Here is a 22,753-nt window from a genome sequence, read left to right on the forward strand (position 1 = left end):
AGAGAAAGAGGAAGAGGAGACATGTGGCAAATCGGGGTAGCATGACCGTCAAACTGTACAACTGTAAGTACACGTAGACCTTTGGAATTAATCATAAGAATAACAATAAAATTAACAATGATGCCATTGTAGGAGGCGACGACGACGATGGCAGGCACATTCTCGTGTGTACTTTATTTAATTATGACTTTGAGTCTATTGTATGCACGATGATGCCATGGGTTTCTGTATGCCACACAGACCGGCGTCTTTATTTTCATTCAACGTAAATTTTCCTCAAATCTTTTGCGCCGTCTAATGTGTGTGTATGTGCCCTTTTCATTTCTAGCTCGCTGTTTCGGCCCGCGATAAATGCGAAAGCTGTATAATAAAATGTTGGCTAAATTCCTCGAAATTTCTGTTACAAATTACACATGAAAATGGCTGTTTTCTTGAAGGAGGCATCTTTTGTGCACATCGGCTTATTATTCTAATTGGAGTGAATGCTCCGACAAGTACCTCACATAAAAATAATGTATTTTCGACATTTTGCTCCATTGAAAGCACGCCTAATTCACACATGAAACCTCATTTATTTATGGCTCCTTTAGCACTGCATGTTTATTAAGAAACATATGTACAGGCGTACATTGTTCGCATCTCTCTCTCTCTCTCACACACTTGCATACATATAATATTTCATCCTGAATTCTCGAAGACATTCAATTTGAATTTGGATCTTCTGTCGAAACAAAAACGACTCGAACCATACTTACGCTTGGTTGCATTGCAGCAGCACTATAATGTATACTGCCAGCAATTTAACATTTGTGGGCTTAACGCAAACCATTTTTAACCACGCTATCTCGGCACATATATTGCTGGCATTTTAAGTTTACACTCTTCGCAGCTTCTTTTTCCTCTTCTCCCATTCATCTGATGAACATGCGTGGTATGTAAACAACGATTTTCCGTCTGGCAGATTCATTTTTCAGATAGTTTTGTTTCAGTTCGATGGCGTTCATTCGAGTTATCGTACAAAAATCTGAACCCTGTTTCAATACAAACACATGCGCATCGATAGCACGCAATACACGCTTCCAGTGGAACGATTGTCCCAGTTACTTCCAGTAACGCGCGCTACTCCCTTTTTTCCCTTGTCTCTAGCGTGATGTACATTTGTACACACAATCCAGCTTACAGCTTATCGCATAACGCAGCAATGAAGCAATGATAGAACCGCAAAAGTAAATGATGAATGCAGATGTAAGGCAATAAAGCGGATCGCTCCACAGGAAAAATTAATCGGAAAAAGTTAAACTAGCTTCTCGAGGTGGATGCGATGCAAAAATAAACAACAGACGGGAAAGTCGAAGCAGCAGTAGCTGCTGCGGTGACGGTGGAGAATCGACCGCATGCGTTACGCGCACACTCGTTTCCAATGGCTCCAAGCAGGAGCCACTTTTATGTAACGTCTCTTTCGGGGGATTCGAAATCGGCATTCGACCGACACTCGATTTTGAAAATATCATCAGGAAAATTACGACATGAGACACGGTGTGAGACATTGTTGTGCGGCGCTAGATGTGTGCACGCATTTGAGCGGTGGAAATATTTAATGAAGAAAATGTTGGAATCCTTCGATGGTTCGCGTTTATATCTCTCTCTCGCATCGCAAAGTATCGTCATCCATCCATGAGCATGGTATGGGCATGGTATAGCGAGTGGAATGTACACGGTGCCAGTTGGAGTGAGCGAGTTGTCGTCAGTCAGTCGTGAAGTGAATGTCGATGAAAGCGTTTGCAGCGACTGCGTTACGCCTATTTCAATTGGTTCGATAAACCGAAAAAATAAGGCAGCAGAGAAACATTATCGTAAAACCAGAAAGCAGTTCAAAAGTTTTTCGGTAAAGCATTTCACAAATTGTTTTCTCGTGGAACGGAATGCATTCCATTTGTGTGTGTGACATAAGCGTTTTATAGTGATTTGGAATTTTGAGCACGCATCAAACAATTTAAGACGGTAAAAAAGTAAGAACCAAGTCGGGAAGAACTAAAAGTAAAGAAGCAAAAGAAGAAAAAATTGAGTAAAAAATGCAAATAATCTGTTTGATTTAAAGGTTATCTGCCGAGTGAAGTGAAGAAAACGAGTGATTCGCTTCGCATTTGACACTATTCTCATAGCTCTCGCTTTATCGTTCGTATTCCGTATGTGTTTCAACGAAAAATTTCTGATAGGAGCATATTTCGAAGGGAGATACTTTTTATTGCCAAAGTTGTGAACATAGAAAAATAAATTTTTGGTTCGGTGCCGTTGATGTGCTATCGACACACACATTCACAAAACTCAAACTGTGTGTCTGTGTACTCAGTGTGTGCTTTCTCGGTGTGTACTCAATTCGGCAATCGATTTTTATTCTGTGTTATTTTTTTTGTTTTCCTTTTTATCGCTTTACGTGCTGTTTCTTGGTATGAAATATGTGCAGTGGCCATCGGTTGCAAACGAGAAAAACTTGGCCGAGGAAGAAATGTGTTTAAATGGATCTTTGACTTGAAAAGGTTTTTTTTATTTTTCTTCTTTAACTTGTTCGTTCGTGTGTCGGTGGTTTGTTGTTCGTTCGCTCTGAAAATAAAAGAGAGCATCACGCAAAAAAAGACTAAAGAATAAAAAAGAACGAAAAAAATAGTAGCGCACGGATGCTTTTTGGTGAAAAGGCGCCCTTCGAAACAAGAAATAGAAGAAAAACGCACAACCATCTATACATTTAAACCGACGCATTCAATTTATATATATCTGGAAATTCTTTTGAAAACACACCACATTGAATCCATTTGTGCGCGCTCTTTGTCATGTCAGTGTATATGTATGTACATATGTGTGGTGATGGTGCTGCGGTTACTGGATTACACGCATCCAGAAGCAAAGAGCTGAAAGCTAAAACATAAAAATTCGAAAAGTTGTCAAAAGACGAAATCGAAATAGTTGCTATTTTATATGCGATGCGGTGGATGATATTGGATGAGAGATAGATTGAAGGAAGAGCACTGAGTGTTGTCTGCTAAAATCCACGTTCGCCCAATCTATCGCTCCCTAATGTGAATTGAAAAATACCGAGCGAAAGCAAAAAAAAAAACAACCAGTTACAGTACTCAGAACGAGCATAGAACAGTTGTGGTGCATGTGATTGATGCGACTGACAACGCAAGGGTTAAACACCAGCATTTATTGTATTGTATATATAAATACGATGGAAAAGGGAAAAAACGACAGCGTACCCGAGTACGAGAGAGAGAGAGAAAAAAAAAGGAAACAAGATAAAATGAATAAAGCTTTATAGAAATGATTTTGAAACTAATCTAACAATCTCTCCAATCTGACAGTTGAGGTTTTTTGCTAAACTTTGTTGTTGTGTAGTATGTTTGTGAATGTAACTAAATCTAAATCGACCTACCAATGATAAACGGGAAAATTACACCAATGTGGAAATAAAAATAAGAAGTACATCTATCAAATGGCTCAAAAAAAAGAGAAAATAAGTAAATAAAACCCACGAAAAAAAGGGATCCCAACGATTGAGCGAACCAAATACGTGCAATTGAAGAAGCAAAGCAAAGAAAAAAACGAGAAGTTATTCAATAAATAAATCTGTTCCGATAACATTTAAATGCTTTGAGTGAAATTTGAGTGTGCGTGTAAGCGCAATGATAGCAGGAATGCTCTGTGTTCAATGATATAGTTAATATAAAAATTGGATTATCCGAGCAACGAGCTCGACGAGACATCAAAAACGTTCAACGGAATAAACGAGGGAAAAACGACAACGACGACGACGACGACCAAAAATCAATTCCCAAGCCCTAGCAATCAAGCATCGAGCAGATCAATTCAAGAAAAGAAAATTATGCACGATGACGAAAAAACTAATCGGCATATAAAAAACGACTTTGAGTTGATGACATTTAATGGATATTTGCCCTGTGAAATCGAAAAGATCAACTCGTCACTACGTTTGAACATGCTGCACAAGTCGATGCGCTAAAATTACAAAACAGAAAGAACGGGAAAAAAGGTAAGGGTGATTTCGTGTTGTATATTCGCTGTGTATCCAACTGTCGTCGCTTTTTGTTCCGTCCAATCCATTCACGTAGTGTAATATAAATCAAAAGTTTGCAATTCGCAACATTCGCTTTTTCTTTTCGTTCACTTTATATTCGCATTATTTTCCTCTTGCATTCATTCTCTTCCTCTACATCCAACATCAATATCCCATGAGCTGCTTAAAATATATCAAACGTTTCCAAATCTTTGGCACGAATCTTTTGAGAGAAAAAGAGCACGCACACAGAGAGCATGGGGTGAGAGAAAGAAAAATGAAAAGCGATCGGATCGAGAAATAAAAAAAAGGTGAAATGAAACGGTAATATGTCTGTCTATCAAGAACCCATTGTATTTGAATCGAATAACGTCAATAATTTGAAAGCCAATCGTCCTACGTGGAATGATAGCATTTGAGTAGCGAGTGGCGATGTAATGCCGTCGCCCGCATCGACGGTAACGACGAATGTCAAACCCAAATCAAAAGATTTATTAAATAAAACTAATAGCTTGTCATCACATCGCATTTTCCACGAATCAATTTCATTTTATAGGAGCATTTGTGAGTGAACGCGGCGGTCCCTTTACCCCCGTTCGATTTCAGCTATTTAAACGCATTAAATATTGACTTGACGGTGTTTTTGATTTGCTTGTCGTCGTCCTCGTCATCACCTTCGTCACCGCTGCCTTGCGTTCCTTCCATATTCAGGTTCTCTTTATTTGCTCTCAGTATGCAATTTTGCGTGTTTATGATGGGTGCTCTACTAAAACCATAAGGTATAATAACAACAATCGAATGAATTTCCATCAATTTTTCCAAGCGAATAACAAGATAACAAGATACCTAACCGATGAAGCTGATACCGAGCGGCAAAAATACAGACACAGAATGAGACAAGCATGGCGTGGCAGTGGAGATGAAATAGACGACGAACAAAAAATCATTTAGCTTTTTGCCATTCGAATCCAGCAACCGCAAATGGCACAAAATGGATGCGATTCAATGTGTGCACGAGTATTATCTCTTTAACTCATTAGCCCGAGATCATTTCATTCCATAGATTGTGTATGTATATGTGTGTGTGGCGTAGACACAGACAGAGTCATAGGCATGGCCCAACCAAACTTCATGAACTACAACACCAAAAAGTATACACACTGCCATTAATAATAATAGTAATAATGTTAACGATGATTGCGATGTTTCTGTCAAATATATGGTTTTGGAGATCCCTAACAGGCGTTCGCTCACAGCGTTCAGACATTCTTGCAATGCAATCACTCATGACACTCGGAATTCCCCCGATGCGATGCTCGTTCCATCCTCAAAACCCAAAAGTCTGTTGTTATGAACATGAGTCGGCTGCAAGTCGATGCCACACTCTAAATGCATGTACATTGTACACAGCGCATATTGCAAATAAATAGAACGTATTATGTATTGCCAAAGCTTCCCTGACAGCTGAACAGAGATTAACTTCATCTTTACGCTCGCTTTCTACCTCTCTCCTTCTTCTTCTTCCGCTCTTTGGCCCATCTTTCGTTTCACAGAAAGGCAAACGAATGCTAAAGCACTCAAAACTACGTGAATTCTATTGACATTTTACAAGACTCAAATCCGATTGAAAATATTGATTTTTCGTCGTTTTATTTTCTATTTCTTCCATCTCATGCTACTTTTTTTTCATTCGCTCGATCCACATTCTTTGGGACTCTTTGATGCTATTTGCTGCTGAAGAATTTTTTCGCAGTCGTCGGGTTTTTTTTCTTCATTTGGCCATAATTTCATCCAATTTTCTCTTGCTGTTCTCAAACTCCCCAAACGCCATCGCTTTCATTATTTAACGCATTTTATTTGAAACCGGATTTAGTGAAACTGCTGCAACGAGAATATTTTTTATCTTCATTTTCCGTTTGTCTTGCCCATTTTACGGACACATCCAGCGAAATGTACACACAAATCATTATGTGCACTGGATCAGTGTGGGAAATATACAGAGTCGAAGTGCTCACAACGATAGCGAAAACTAGGGAAAATTGCAGCAAAAGCCAAAAATATAAATTTTTATCGCTTGAAGGGTCAAAGTTCATACAGCAAATTGCCACTAATACAACTAATTCGGCCACTCATTCGTTCTGTTGTAGCTGAGGCAGAAGCAGCAGCAGCCAAATGGCCAAAAACACTTGAATATGTATGCGGAATGTTTACATAACTCGTGAGCTTGTGTGCTTTTCCTCTGACAGTGGCTCACTTTGGGTGTGCAATGTGCATTGCCAAAAATACAATTTTCGTGAAAACATGAAATTGAAAACCCATTATTTCGGTTGCGGTTACATTTAGTCGTGTACTCATGCATACGGCAAAATATTGCAATACAACGTTATGATGATGCCAAATGCAGAGATACACAGCCAAAGAGGATGAATAGGAGAGAGAGGGAGAGACGGCGAACGGGCGAGTTGTTGCTGGCATTAAGCAAATAATAATATAGCATGGTTAACGAATGAATTAATTTAAACGTATGTCAGATTTTGTGCAGTGGGCCGGTTTCAACGGCCAAGTCAATTCAACTAGCCCGACCACATCTATCAACACCAATTAACATGGTATACCTCCCGCACAGTATATTAATAGTGGCATCCATTTTAATAACAATACCACCGTTTCATATGTATTGTATGTCGTCGCCGCAAAAAACTGTATAGAATTTTTGATTTTATTAAATATTTGATCAGTAAGCGGGTGCGGGAGAGTACTTTAACTCCGTGGTATGGCATGCTTTTGCCAATTTCAGCTCAAGATCTCGTTCATTTATTACTTTTTCCTCTTTCCTTGGTCACGCTTTCGATCTTTCCACAATTGGCTACTGTGGTGTAGTTGTATTTTAAAACTCGTTGCCCTTAAACGGTATGTACCGTGTACCCAATATTTTTTTCTTTGCTCTTTGCTTGTTCACAACCTCCACCAACCATCCACCTCCACCACTCGATTGATGTTATTAAGTAGCTTTAATTTTATTTTTCGCTGTTTTTTTGCCGCTTCGATTTTTTCGGTAACTGTTGTGTGTTGGCTGCAGGCATTTACCAGTGCGATTGATGTTGGCTAATGGGTTTTTTTTGCATATGCTCCTTTTTTGTCCTTTATTAATATGATTGAAAGGTTTTTTTTTTCATCATTATCACGAATGGAATTCAATTCATCTATCTGGTTATATTAATTTCGGAGATGAAATCGCGAATAAAAAGCTTTTTGACCTGGTTTAAAATTTTGCTGATAAAGCTGCATTCATCATTGGTATTAAATTTTTGTAGACTATAAGCGAATTATGTTTTTTACTGCTCGATGAACATGCACAAAAAAACCAAATTAAACTAATTCAATTTTTTTCTCTCTTGTCGCGTTTCCAATCTTTTCCCGTTTCGTTTTGCATCACTTGCAGTTGGACTGAAGTTCGTGTAATGGCGGAGTCGGCATGTCATGACCACAAATGGACATCAACGTAGAAATGCCAGTGCAGCAACGGCAACAAAAACAAGAATAGAAAAATATGGAAATAGCTTTAAAACCAATCTGAATTTATATATATGTTTGGATATATCAACTGGAACCGAGTAGGAAAGAGAGAAGAAAAATAGGGAAAAAGCCCTATGAATGTGTTAACTTTTTTCTCGTTTCATTTGAAAAAAGAAAACAAATTTAACGAAAGAAATACACGAACGGAAGAGAAAAATCTGTATGAAATTTGACCGACGTAGCTCAAAGTTTCTTCTTTATTGAATGCTACAATTCGGCGAACGAAGCGAGTTTATTCGAAAATGTTTAGTTAAAAATTGCGAATGTAATCAGATTAAACGAGTTTCGAAAGTTTTTTTTTCTGCCCCTGACTGACTGACGGCAATCCGAATCAACGAGAGCGTACGAAACGTAGGAAAAACAGTGCGCAGCAAACGAAAAGCTGTCACGACTTAACGACAAAAAATATGTTTCTAGCTGCTACGTATTTAGTGCGGAATGCATAAATTCTCTGATGAAATTTCGGTAAACACGTGCACCGAGAGTGAAAGATAGATATACTAACGGTAGGAGAGCATTACCATTAGCAAAATAGATAGAATAGGCACATCAATCGCAATTTACCCGAAAACGCTAGTCTCTGGTAATTTATCAACGCTAGGTAAACGAGGACGGCAACGGCGACGACGACGACGACGACGACGACGACGACGACAACACCAACAATAATAGTGAGAGACAGCGAAAGCAATGAATGATGCGAAAATGAAGCGATTTTACTTCGTATTTATCATTGTGAGCATCGTAATCAGGGCTGTGTATACGTGTCCGGAAGTTTGCACATGCAAATGGAAAGGTGGCAAACAGAGTGTCGAATGCGGTGATAAATTTCTCACCGACTTGCCCAGCGGAATTGATCCCGGCACACAAGTGCTGAACTTCACCGGCAACAATCTACAGTACTTGATGAGCGAACGCTTCTTCAAAATGGGGCTGATTAATTTGCAGAAAATCTTCTTACCCAGGAATCAACTGTCTCGCATTCATGACCGTGCATTTCGTGGCCTTTCGAATTTGGTCGAATTAGATTTGTCGGAAAATATGCTCACTGTTATACCATCGGAAACGTTTACCGACTATACGTCACTAATGCGATTAATTTTGAGCGGAAATCCGATTCGAGAGTTAAAATCGAACGCCTTCAAGGTAAAATGAACCCTCTTATAATACTGCATGACGAATTTGTGGCGAGCGTGGATTAATGTGTCACACTAATCACACACAATCCACTCTCCGTTTGAAAATTTCACAAATACAAATATTACACCCACATGTTTCCCTATATTTCGAAATTTTGGAATGATAAAAATAATTTAAGTAATCATTTTTAATCCCGTTCTTTTTCTGTTTTCGTTTCCAGTATCTCTCGTTTTTAACGACCCTTGAACTGAGCAACTGCCAACTGGAGCGGGTGCAGGACGAAGCATTCTTGGGCTTGGACAACTTGGAGTGGCTCAGGTTGGATGGAAATCGCATAAGCACGCTGCAAGGTCATCACATTTTGCCGCAATCACTGCATGGTATCAATATGCAAGGTAATCGATGGAATTGCGACTGCAAACTAATCGATTTGCATTCTTGGCTCATCAACTACAACGTGCCGCAGCAGTTTGAAGATCCAAAGTGCATGGTCCCCGAACGTTTGGCCGGTCAAGTCATCAAACATTTGAAAACGGATGATCTGGCATGTTTACCCGAAATAATACCAGCATCGCAGTTCTTCGAGCTAACCGAGGGTCGAAACATTTCACTGATGTGCAAAATCACATCGTCGCCAGATGTTTCGATAACATGGTGGTTTCAGGGCCATCTACTGCAAAATGATACATTCACATCGCAGAACATGCACATTTACTATTTCATTGACGAAGGCAACGATGACAAGCACAGTGAACTGTTTATATACAATGTTGTTCCTGAAATGAATGGAACATTTTCATGCGTCGCTGAGAATTCAGCCGGAAAATTCATTGCAAACTATACGATTCGTGTGCTGATGAAGGAAGAGCCAGTGGTGGAAGAAATCAATTTTGCTTATGAATATTTTATCGTAATAATTGTTGGTGCTGGAGTGGCGGCATTTGTTATTGTGTTAACGTGTTGTTGTATAGTATTGAAATGCAAACGAAAGTCGAAACGGAATCGCAAATTCAAGAGTGGCTCACAGGATGCTAGTTTGCAATTGCAATCAAACCAAATCAAATTTTCCGGTACGAAGCCCGATGCTCCGACACTATATCCTATACTAAAAAATGGAAATTACAGCACTCAGCACAAAGATATGCAATTGACGATTGGGCCGAGCGCATCATTACTCACTCATCACAATCACAATCACAATCATAGTAGCGAAATAGCGGCGGTGACAGGCAGCCAATGCTGTAGCCCACCATCAATACGAAATTATCAAGATCAGAATCCTGATTTAATAAATGATGCTGAAAGTGTAAAGAGTCGTACGCATATCGATGTGGATGATGCAGCCAGTGAGCAAGCATCGATTGGCCCGTGCAGTATACAGGGTTTGAACTGCGAAAATGGCTATCATCCGAGTGAGAAAATGCTTCGTAACGCTGCCAATGCTGCCATCAAATATAACCCGTTGACGACCTTACCTCAAGGCATCAATAAAGATTTGTATCATCATCAAGTCGATGTACACTTGAGTCCAGGCTGCTTTTTAGCACAGAATCTCGCACAAAAACCGTATCCCATCGGATGCTACCAAGATTATCAAGGCATGCCGTCACCGCTGGTGCAACCCCATTTATTAAATCAGTCAAGCAATCAAGTGAATTTCTACCGCACGCTGCCGCACAAACCGAAAGCCAAAGCTGCACATAATCATGGCGTTCGGTTTTCGTTGGAAGCTGAATTCCTCAATCAGGGTTCAACATTCGCATTTGACACATACAATTTGAGAAAGGATATTCGATACACGGTCGAAGGTTATCCAAAACCGGGCGATAATCCGCAAGTAAACGATCAACAATTCCCATCGCCGCCGGATGGTTATAAAAATGAAGCTATGCAACCCATCGTAGGTATCTTAAGTAATTCATCAGTGCTTTGCACTACACAGCCACAACAATGGCCGACAGCATTGCCCGGCTACAATGTTACAAAAATTGATCCAATCATAAGTTCAACGTCGCCGAATCTCATGTTAACGGCGACAAGTGCGAAAAAAATCATATTGAATAGCAGCAGCCTAGAAAAAGATGTGATACCCGAACAAACCGAAGAAGAAGAGGCCGAACAATACAATGGTGATAAATTGCGGCAATTGACAGGTCCGCTAGCGGATAGCCCCGATGAGGGATACGGCGGCGATGCAACAACACCGGCCGATACTTGACACATACCAAATTCAATCAGCCAAATTGCAGCCGATAACAATGCTACACTAACCAATGGCACTAACACCACAACACCAATCAATGCGACTAACAACAATAGCCACTCAATAGTGCCGAACAGCGATTTCGACAAAATTGCCGACGATTCGGTGGCTCTGTAAGTTATAGAATGTGCCCTGCAACAGCAGCAACCGGATATCGAGAGGAAAAACAATTAATTGCAACGAAATTACCGAACCGAACCAGAGATACTGAAAAACCAGATCAGAGATCGCCGCATATACAGTGGACCCCGACACACCGACATGACGGAAAAATACATTCGCCATGGAAAACTAATTAAAATCGAATGAACGGACTAAACTGTAGAAATCAATTAAAACTGCATTTAGTAGCAGATATGTGAAACGTATTGGATACCTGTTGTAGCATTCATACATATGTGTGTATGTAGTGAGAACGATAAATTTCCAAATTTCGAAATGGCGCAATGTTCAAACCAGAGAAAAAAAATTGACAGCTTAAGACAGGGTATTCAACTATTCAGCAATGTGCAAAAAGTGCACAGAGCAAAAGACAGCTATAGTAGACTAGGGAAAATTTGTTAGCAATTGAAAAACTCAACAGTCAAAACATACGAGAAAAACCAAAAGATAAACTTCATTCACTCTAATTGGAATTTGAGATAATGGAAAATTGGCACAAAATGCGTGTTCAATGTTCATGCACAGCGTGCGATGCGATGTGACGCCATGCCATATTATTATTATTATTGAAAGAGTGGTGGGACGGCAGTGAGAAAGAAACTACGAAATGTGTGCACGGGGCGGGAATGTCAAACAAAAACCAAATCCATCATTCGCATTATGGCCAGATTGTATATTTACTTTAGAGAACTATGAATTCATAAACTTTTCCATAAATAATATTATTACCATAATTAATGCCTCGTCGCGCGTGTATTCATGCGAGAAATGACAGTAACAAAGAATGGATTCCCAAGACGCTGCAAAAATGGAATGTGCCGAGCAAAGTTTTTGATGAAAGAGAATCCGTGTTAAAATTATAAAAGACAGAAACAGCGAAAGAGAGCGACGGGGATGTGAAGTGTGTGTATACGAGGATAACAATAGGAAAATGTGTTGTTCAAAGGGTCCGAGAAATAGGAAGCAGACGATTTTCATCATCGAATTTTGCCAAGCAAACGAAATCCAAACTGAAACAAGAGAACTTTTCTACAAACAAATCCAGAATGATTCAATCATGACATCCATCTATCTATGTGTGGTCGCCAACAGAATGAAAATAGTCGATGCCGACATGGAAACAGAATGTGAGATAGTGTAAAAGCTTACTTCAGCTTCCGATGTCTTAGTGATGTGTACACAGCGATTTGGAAATGAAGGGAAAGAGGGGGGGTAAGGAAAATAGTGTAAGCAAGTTTTCATAATATCAAAAACATTTATTAATAATAGAGAATAACAAAAGATGCTTCAAACTTCCTGAAATTGATAAACCGACACGATAGACTAGATCCCACACAAAAAAACAGATCTCGAAATTTGGAGTATGATGGCATGAACTCCACTCGATTCAAGGAAACATCTATAAATATTTTGTACACATTACTATGAAACACGCATATACACGTTCCAAGAACTTATTTGGCAAAATGCAGAAATTCATTTTTCTACATCGCCCTTTTTTGCTCCATATCCCTCTCACTCACTCACTCACTCACTCACTCATCCTCATCGATATACACTTTATTCCACTGTGCTCGATCCAATTTCGTTTTATTCCGAATTTTTCAATTTATCTGTTTGACAACGGAGGGCCATGCGAAGAAGAGCGAAATTTATTTGCACAATGCAAGGGAATAAATAGAGGCAAACAATATAATATGTTTCATGTATTCGGTCTCTTTCTCGCTTATTTTCTGTATATTCTTTTCGGCGTATTTCGCACAACAAATTGTAGACATCCTCCTCAGTACATCATACACACACATACACAACAATACATTCGTGATGCACAGCAGAAAACAGATTACCAATACTCAAACAAATCCGAAAAAAAATGCCAGCGAAATTACATATTTTCCATCGATTCACCACCAACAATAACCGTAATAACAACAACAATCAAACGAATTATATTTATCTCTGTCGCTCTGTGTAACTTCCTATCTGGCTGATTCATTTCGAGAGGCGAACATCTTGAAAATTTATTCATTTCAACAGTCACACTCCACAAGGACGGGAAAAAGAACAAAAAAAGAATGTTGAAAAAAAGAAGAGAATAAAAACGAAGGATATTATTAAGATGTTTCTGAAAAATGAAAACGGAGGCGCATGAAAATAAGAAGACTGAAAAGTAGCTAAACTCATAGTAGTCATTGAATCTCTCTCTGTGTGTCTTCTTTTTTCGCTGGCATTCATTGAAAAATATTTATTTTTCATTGACAAACGAATACAAATTATGCCGAACGACGACAAATATATGAATACTGTCGCAATAGCAAAAATAAATACACAGAGCAAAAATATTAACAAACAGATGAAGGAAAGATGGAGCGAATTTCTGAAAATGTATAAGTCTTATTAACGTCAAAAATCATGGGAAAAGAAGACAAAATTGATTGACATGGCTGCTTTTATGCATATTAAAAAAACATTTCTTTCCATTTTTTTTCTCTCGCTCTCGCTCTCTCACTCCTGTGCTCATCACATCCTGTTCATGTTTTGAGCCGAGCGGCTGATGTTGCATGTTTTACTTTGCTTTTATTTGTTATTTATCGAATGTTACGTCCTTTGTGACAATGCGCACAAAGAGATCGAGTGGGAGCAAACGAACGGCAGATTTATGTGCAGCATATTTTAGTTTTTGATGATGAACACGAGCAAATATGGCAGCGAATTATTTGCGATTGTTATGATGGATTTGCTAGTATACTGACAACCTTCGTTTGGTATAATGCAAAACGCAACCATCATCATCATCATCATCATCAGTATCCAGCGAGAATCGTCGCGCAAATGTAGCATAACAATTGAAAATGACAGAAAATCAAACCGCACATAAATTCATGCACCATTCACCACCGCCAATGCCGCCGACCCCATCGCTATCATGCTTGATCTAAACAACACCAGCAGCCCCGAGCTCTACCAATCGTAAATCGCACGAATTACACATGCAGTGAAATGGAATACGAGGACAAAGACCAAGGGGGAAACTACTACTACCGCGTAATTCATATTAATACAATCTAGTACAACACAAATTCTGAAAAATTCCAAAAAATTCTGCGCAATTCAAAACAATTCCAATCGATTCCGATGTTCCTTAGTCAAATTTGGTGATGATCAACTCAAAATATCGCAAATATAGGGACATTTACCATTCATTTGAATGCATATTGAAGATTTTTACTTCCAGAACATATTTGACTTGTTTTGATCTACAAGACTCAATTCTAGCTCTGTTTTCCATTTTAAAAATATTTTATGTATCATAAAGCCTTTACCTATTTTAAGTGAAATATTGAATTGGAAGTGAGACCTATGTACAATTAAAAACGCCATATCTGAAGTTATTTCGATAAGATTGAACATCTATGCGCTTAAGCATTCCTTTGAGATGCTAAATGACCCTATATTTGCAATTTTTGAAGTTGATCATCATCAAATTTGACTTAGAAACATCGGAATTGATTGGAATTGTTCTGAATTGCGCAGAATTCTTTGGAATTTATCAGAATTGGTGTTGTACTAGATTGTATTAATATGAATTATGCGGTAGTAGTAGTTTCCCCCTTGACAAAGACACATAGAGATTAAGTATACAGCGGTACAGAATCAAGAGAGATTATATCATTAATATTGAAGTAAATCTGATGATGATGAGGAGGAGAAAAATGCTATCTCGCATAGGCAAAAAAAGAATTGAGACTGAGAGATACGGCCAACTTTATTTGTGAAATCGTACACTCAGTGCCGTCACCGCCACCTCCGCCGTTGCTTTGATCCGCCGTCTCCGCACTGTATGCACTCGCTCACTCGTACAATGGAGCGGCTCATATCATTTTTCGAGACATATTCAATGTCGAAGCATTAAACATCAATTTTACTTTTTCCAACCACGTCACAACGGCACAAATTGTCGTCTGCACACATTCTCTCTCGCATTCTGGTTTTATGGGCGAAAAATTAAGTGTATAAGCGACGCACCCGCTGGTTCTCTCGCCATTTCCACCAGCCAACCGCACGTTTTATTGTAACGACGAATAAATAATGAAGAATGAAGCGAACAAAAAAAAAATGAAAAATAGAAATATAAACAGAAAACGCAAATAATAAAAATGGATGCAAAGAAATCACTTTTAATTCAAAATGTATGTGATATGTACAAATGTGTTTCGTGGGTTAATGTCCTGAATAAAATTTGCTCCGATTTAAATTGAATGTGTACGTGGTTGCGAAGTTGCTAAAGCACTTGGCATAATAAGCACGTGTGTGTCAGACAGAGCGACTTCTTTTCGCCTGCCATTTTTTCTTTCTTTCTTTCGCTCACTCACTCGCTCCTGCTTTCTCTTCATCGTTCTTGTATTTGTTCGTCGATTTTTCATCGTGCTCTTATCGAATCGTTACATTTTTCCAGAAATTCATTTCAGCTGTGTGGCTTTTTTGCCTTCTTTCCACCACTCCCTGTCGTCTCTCGTTCGTCGAATTGAACAAAAGCTCTTGGCATTTCTTTCTTCTTGATGTTTTCGATTTGATGGTTAATGAAGCGCCTCGCTCATACACAAATATACAATTCATCAGCGAAATAGAGAGAGAGAGAGGGGGTGAGAGAGATATAGAATGAAAATGAATGTGTATAGATTTGATTATATTTTTCGGTAATATAATATCGACAATCCATGGGTGCGCTCGTCAGCATCACACAGCACGCTAGCATGTAAGCAAGCGTGCGCGTCAACATTTTCAAAAGGAATTGAAAAGAATGAAGCGCTGAAAAGAGGATTGTGTTTTTCTTCCACTTGTCAGCCGCCCATCTATTTGTTTAAGAAAATGCACAATGGAAAAACTAATTGAATTCATGCAAAACGTATTATATTTGCTGACACAAAAAGCCGCTCGCTTGATGTATTTACTTACAATTGAATGGAAAAACATATTGACATCAAAAACAAGAAGAGTGGAAGCTTATCCATATGTTCAATTCATTAGTTTATTGTTAATGCTCACTGCAACGAAGCCAACCAAATTCCACTATGAATAAATATGGTAAATATGCATGACAGTCCCGGCACAAACAAACAAACAAACAAACAAACAAACCAACCAACAATAGAATACACACACACTCACACAAAATCCACGGCCTGAAAAATCACAAATCGGAAAATCAAATTTTTGTACACTCTTTTGGCGAGAGCAGAGAGAGAGAAAAATTAATAATAATAAAATGCACAAAAACCGACATTTCTATATTATTATTAAATATTATTACTATTATTATTATGAATGGATGACGATATTGTTACATGCATATGGGAAATGGGAAATGGGGGGACAAACATTGACAAAAGAAATTATATACTTATTGAAATTGAACAATTCATGTTATGTAATTAAAATAGCATCAATGCTAATGTGTTACCTGATTTAATCTTTAATACCCTGTTCTTTTTTTTGATCATTTGCGTAAATATCGATTTTTTGCATACGCACAAATAATGAAATCCACGAAAATGGGAAAGTGAATGGAAACGAACAATTTCATTAGGAAATTATTGAACAAAAACGTATCGGTGCGTGTAATTCTTTCTGGTTTTTCCATTCTCTGCTGTACATTTCATATGTTCAGTTTGGCATCGGCTGCTGAAATTTGTGTTAATTAAAATTAATAATCATTGTTTCCAAAAATCCCACCCCGAAAAAGTTGATGCAAAAAATAAATGCAAATGGAATAAGGGAATGAGGGACAAACCGAGTTTAAATGAGCCGAGGGAAAACGATGAATAATAACACATTCACTCACTCACACAAATACACACCAACACAAACAAACACCCAAAATGGAACATATAATTATGAAATATAAATATGAATATAATATATATAAAATTGTATGTATTTTGAAGCAAACAACATAAACATATAAATGGAATTAGATTTACTGAACACATAGCAAAAAAAACTAAACTAAAATAAAATAAAAGACAAAGTTTACGAGAAAAAAAAAACCATTGCAATTACAACTTAATTTAACCTAATTGTACACATTAGAGAATGTTATAAATTTGTTTGAGACGAAGGCACACAATCACACAGGCGAAAATAAATGCGGCACGTGTATGGGTGTACATCAGCTGAGCAAAAATATGGAATACTAAGAAGAGAGGACGAGGAAGAAAGAAAACTTTTTTTATTCACGTAATAAATATGAAAACTTAAATTAAGTGAAGTAAGACGTATTATATTTAAAGGGAAAAATTCTTTAACAAAACCACATTCACACTCACAACAACACGAACAAAAAGTTAAATAAAACAATAAATGAGAAGGAACAACAAAAAAATTCTGAGGAAAAATACAATGAACAAACTGGCGTTTTCTTCAATTTTTCATTAGTTTTTTTTTAGCACAGCAAAAGTGGCAGGCGAAACCAAACAGTGTATATGTGCGGCTGTGGATCGTCGACTGTCGGGTGACGCCTGTCGACTGTTTCGACATTCATTGTGTTACATTGTCGATCGAGTTCACATTCGAAGCAAAAGTTCACCATATGCTGCTGCGAGTTCGAGACGAGAAGTCCGGTTTCGGTTTGGCACCGTTCTCCGAAAAAGGTGGTGATGATGGGCGGCCAGCTTGTAATGGAAGACATAGTAATTAATCTTTTTTTGCCGGTAAGTATATACGTGCTCCGTTTTGCTGAGCACATGCGGCTGCTTCAATTCTTGTAGCATGCCACACTTGAACCCTTGGCCATACTGTTGCTTGCTCATAGATTCTGACATAGTCTGATCTCGTTGATCCTGACCCCTGCTGGCGAAATTTGACCCCCAACTATTTTTTTCGGACCCATTGTCATTTTCCGACTTTGTTTTCAAAAGTGAGGATCATTTTTTTTTGTTCCTCACTTTTGCCTCCGAGAGATCATTAAACACTAGATAGAATCGATTTTTTCCCGATTCCGATTTTACACTAGATAGAATTGATTTTTTTGACCCCCAAAGGAATTTTTGGTTTGACCCTACCTGAAATTTTTGGTGTCAGAATGTATGTGCTTGCTTGCGCGCCAAAACACGCTCACCGAATTGCTGGCCGAAATTTTTCTGTTGTTCATATCCACAAAGTAGTTGTGGGTCGGTTGGTCTCCTCTGTGCAGCTGCTCTTATTGTTGTTAGTTCATCTGCTGTTCACTTTCACTGCTTTGGTTTCGAAATGAGGAAAATGTTTTCTCATCGGGTATGCTGAATAGCCTTGACAACGTAAACATTGCAGTAGCCCACAACACAACACAGCATCACCATGTTCTGTGATATGCGTATCCGCAGCGATGGAAAATCTGGAGCAATTCAAAGAATCCACAAAGTCAAAATATACATTCAATCATAAATTTGCGGCCATACCGTACTAATAATACATTTTTCACGCATTCTGCCGTTTTCTATTTGTGATGCGTATGTGCAACTGTGCGTACGTTAGTTACTGCTATTCGTTTTCCTTTATATTTTTGTTCCTTCTCGGAAATGAAAATATCGAAAAAAACTGCTGAATTTCTCCGACATATTTTCATACACTTTTTATGCGTGTGTACCCAAATTCAATACGAGGCACTCAACGACGATCAAATCATTCGGTCTCTTTCTAACGCGCACGAATCACACTCTACTTCGGGGTGCACACGTTCGCCGTATTTTTGCACCAAACACTGGAACCAATACGAAAAGTCGGTATATTTATTTTGATTGAAATTTACAGGAGGCACGTTTGTTTATTGAGGTGGAAAAATGATATCGAAATCAAAATCGTGTGCTCAGGCTGCTCGATGGTATGGCACTCTGGTATGTGAGTATACTGTATATATTGTGTACGCGCTAGCCGCAGCATCTAAAGGTAAAATACTATGCCATCCGAATTATTATATATTGTATATTGTATATTGTATAATGCGAATAAAGGACGCAGTGGAATGGGGTCCGAATGGCAGAGGAAAGCGAGAGAGAGATAGAGTGGAGAGAAGCAAAAAAAATGACTGTAACGTAATAAACTCATAAAACCACAGCGAACGACGTGCTTAAGAATGCAGAGTGTCTCGTTCCATTGTGATGGCACACACACGCAACCCACAAGCATTCAAAGTTCGAACAATCACATCGAAGCTCATTCTGAATTGAGGGTATTTTCTAGGATATTTGCTTCCTTTGTTTTCGCCAATTCTTGACTTTTACCATCTTTGCTCTCGGTCTCCCCACTATCCACCGATTTCAGTCCCTCCCAATCGAATTGATGAAGCACATATCGCAAAATTCACTGTTATTTGATATCATACTATTTAACATAATAAATGAACGAAAAGACACACCAAGCGAAAGCTCAATTCGACCCCCATGAACCTACACCGAGTCGAGTGTTACATCAAGAGAGAGGGTGAGTATCGAGAGAAAAAAAAGGAAAATTTAATAACTCAACGAAACGAAACGAACCGAAATTCAGGCAATATGATACGCACACAAAACGGTGTTAGCTGACAAATGCTCCAAAATTTGAGGCCAAGCATTCAACCGTTCGACATAAGAAGCACCACGCACACACAATTTACACAGTTTAAATTGCATTTCACAGCAATTCGGGATATCGTTTTATTTCATTTTGTTTCTTTTTGCCGATGCCACAAAATTGTCGTCATCATTTTTTTGTGTTGAGCGCGCGCGTTTGCCTCCCCATTCCATTCATCTCTATTTCACAGTGTTCGTGTTTGTGTGATAGTTTCCTATTCTTGTTTGGCATGTTATTTTTTGCGAATTGCCGTTGGAATTTTGAACAACACAAAATGAAAGAAAAAAAAACAACGATCCAATGAAATTATTGTTGAATTTCTCTCTAAAAGCTGTTCGCATGGCAAAGGGCAACCGCAAAATTGAAGTCGACTAAAATTGGAATAAAACAACGATAGAGATCCAAAATTCGACAGGAAAATGCGTCCATTCCCATTTTTTGACAACCAGCACCGACAAAGCATTGTTGTACGACAGGGAGAAACGAAAAAAATGCGATTCTATCAGCGCGCTCATTTTAGTGCGCTGCCAATCCAGGGTAAGGGTAACACTGCATAATGACGATGTATTATGATTGGTTCGATATATAGTTAGTATATGTATACGAAATATATCGGCCGAAGTGTTTACCGTTAATATTTAATATATGGTTTTTATCACGATTTATGCTGACAGATAGATTATCATTTCATGGAACGGTCGAATGAAACTTCGAAACATTGGCGAATGCTTTACTGATTTGGACGTTTGAAAGAGGAAAAAAACCTTTTTCTCTTCGTATATAAACTGTCAATATATTGCCTACACATGATGTTCCACACTTTCTACTTTTTTGATTTATTATTCAGATGGTTGAAGGATCAGGAAGTTCAGGTGAATATTTGTTTCATAGTAGTTTTCCGGATTATATGGTCCATCATAATACGCATTGATTGATGTCAGCAATGAGACAAAAAGAATTAAACATTCGATTTTGTTACCGGGAAAAATGAATATGCATAAGCAATGAGTTGAATGGTTTACATTTCCCATTCGAAATGAATATTGTGCAATGAATGAAATCGTGAATACAATATCATTTCATTCATGCTGCCAAAAGCTTTTTCCAACATGCAAAAAAAGATGTCCGAAACCTTATCCATTTAGGTTCGGGTATAAAAGTGCACCCTTAAAGCAAATTCAGTCAAACGGATTATATTCCGGATAAATTTTCATTTAAAATTGTGGAAAGGTTTTCTCTCACACTATTTCCTGTTCGGTTTGGGTTTTGAATCGTTTGCGAATACATTGTTATTTAGTTAGGATACACAGCAAGCTTTGGATAGCAGATGAGAGAACCAGACCCCAAATCGTGTGTATTTGCAATAGAACGATTGTGAAATCGATCGACATAATAATGTGACACTCTTTTTATTCGTGCTCTCGGTTGGTTGTCTCGGTCGGGCTTGCACATTTCTCAATTTATTTCGGATCGGTGACGTGATATGTTCCGTGCATGAACCAATCTCACTCTCCATCTCGATCTCATCTCACTTTTTCCGCAAAAATTTTCTCGTTCTTTCTCGTCTTTGCTGTTTCTCTTGCGCGAAAATCAGGTGGAAAAGCACTGTGAAAATACAATTTAAGTTTGGTGACACATAAATTTTGGACGCGCATTATGTGTTATAGAGTGTGAGCATTCGCATTAACGTATTCGTAAAAGCAAGTTTCAAGCGCTCAAAACGATGTCGACTACAGAGCATCATGAGCGAGCGAACGAACGTTTCGTTTGGTATTCGGGATGTAGGATGCGCTCCACTCACCGGGCGACTGATAATATAATGTGCATAATAATAAATGGCAAAATCACAACTGTAATATAGCTATAGAAACCATATTATTTAAATTGACAATATCATTTAATTTAACGCTAGAGTGACTGCACGTTTTTCAATATAAATGGTCAAATTTTCGTTCGTTTTTATTTTCAATCTTTCGGTCGCTCCGGAAAAAAATTCACGAGCATTATTCGTATGCCGATGTGAAAGTGGCGGTGCTGTTGTATAGCTACGACACTCACACATTGAGAATCGGTATGTACGTGTATGTGAGTATCATAAGACTTTTTGTGTGTGTCACAAAGCGTTTGATATTTTCTCTTTCAGATACAATAAACGACACTGTTTGTAGTTAGTAGAGTGCTTGATGAGCATCAAGAGAGAGAGAGAGCGACAAAAAAGCGAAACATTGAAATATTGCTGGCTGATTTCGACTCGAAAATCGTTGTCCGGGCTCAAAGCTAATGAAAATATACACATAGCAAACACAGCAAGCTCATAACAACATAAAAAATGGAACTTTTAAAGTGGTGTAGTCAACTTATGAGCGATGAATCGTGCGGGGATATTGTGAAATGAATACGAGAAAAATGAACGAAAAAAGAATGCGTCCCTTTGTAATCAAATCCACGCTCATAATTTTTTTTCATCCTTCGCTGTGCTGTCTTTGTTACACAGAAAACGACATAAATAATATTATGTTGAACGCGTAAGCAGTGCAACCGAATTAAGCAAAAAAAATCTGTTTAATCATAATTAAATGGGGTGGTGTTATCCGTTTTCCGTTGCTGGTGTTTTCTTTTTTTTTTCGTACTTATATTTTTTTCCGTACTCACTCCCTTTATGTCATGCTTGTAGTGCTTGTAGTGCTTGTCCGCCGCTCCTTGTGTACCCGTTAAGATGACGATGAAAAAAACCATGGCCATGTATATTTGAGCTTAATTTTATTCAGCTGCAATCCGAGCTGGATGTTTTTCACAATTCACGTTTTTTGCTCTCATTTTGCCATGCAATTAAATTATCTGATTCGAATCAAATGAGGAGAAAAAAAAAATGAGACGATAAAAACAAAATTACCCGACCGATGGCCGATTGTAATTTTTGTGAATCGAGCGGGCGAACAACGTTCTCTGTCACT

The 22,753-nt window shown here is 38.3% G+C and overlaps 2 protein-coding genes across 2 annotated transcripts in view; one reads left to right on the plus strand and one right to left on the minus strand.

Moving 5' to 3' along the window:
- LOC129569750 (low density lipoprotein receptor adapter protein 1-like) overlaps window positions 1-22,459 on the minus strand; it is a 44,001-nt gene extending 21,542 nt beyond the window's left edge. The window contains exon 1 of the mRNA XM_055448900.1: window positions 22,448-22,459. The gene's annotated coding sequence lies outside the window, so the exon portion shown is untranslated. The remainder of the gene's footprint in view (window positions 1-22,447) is intronic.
- LOC129569745 (uncharacterized) lies at window positions 1,665-17,595 on the plus strand. Its single transcript, XM_055448888.1, has 3 exons — window positions 1,665-4,048; window positions 7,515-8,794; window positions 9,009-17,595. Exons 2-3 carry the CDS (start codon window positions 8,339-8,341, stop codon window positions 11,004-11,006), a joined length of 2,454 nt encoding a protein of 817 aa, XP_055304863.1. The 5' UTR covers window positions 1,665-4,048; window positions 7,515-8,338; the 3' UTR covers window positions 11,007-17,595.
- Window positions 22,460-22,753: the final 294 nt, after the last annotated feature.

Source organism: Sitodiplosis mosellana, unplaced genomic scaffold (assembly GCF_009176505.1).
Source record: "Sitodiplosis mosellana isolate CC-2019 unplaced genomic scaffold, AAFC_SMos_1.0 Smas_scaffold_42, whole genome shotgun sequence".
NCBI lineage: Eukaryota > Metazoa > Arthropoda > Insecta > Diptera > Cecidomyiidae > Sitodiplosis > Sitodiplosis mosellana.

What these genes read in the sequence shown, in the direction of transcription:
- LOC129569745 (XM_055448888.1), top strand. Translation starts at nt 8,339, where the DNA reads ATGAATGATGCGAAAATGAAGCGATTTTACTTCGTATTTATCATTGTG. An exon ending in TAAAATCGAACGCCTTCAAG is followed by an intron (nt 8,795 to 9,008) that starts GTAAAATGAACC and finishes TTTCGTTTCCAG; the next exon opens with TATCTCTCGTTTTTAACGAC.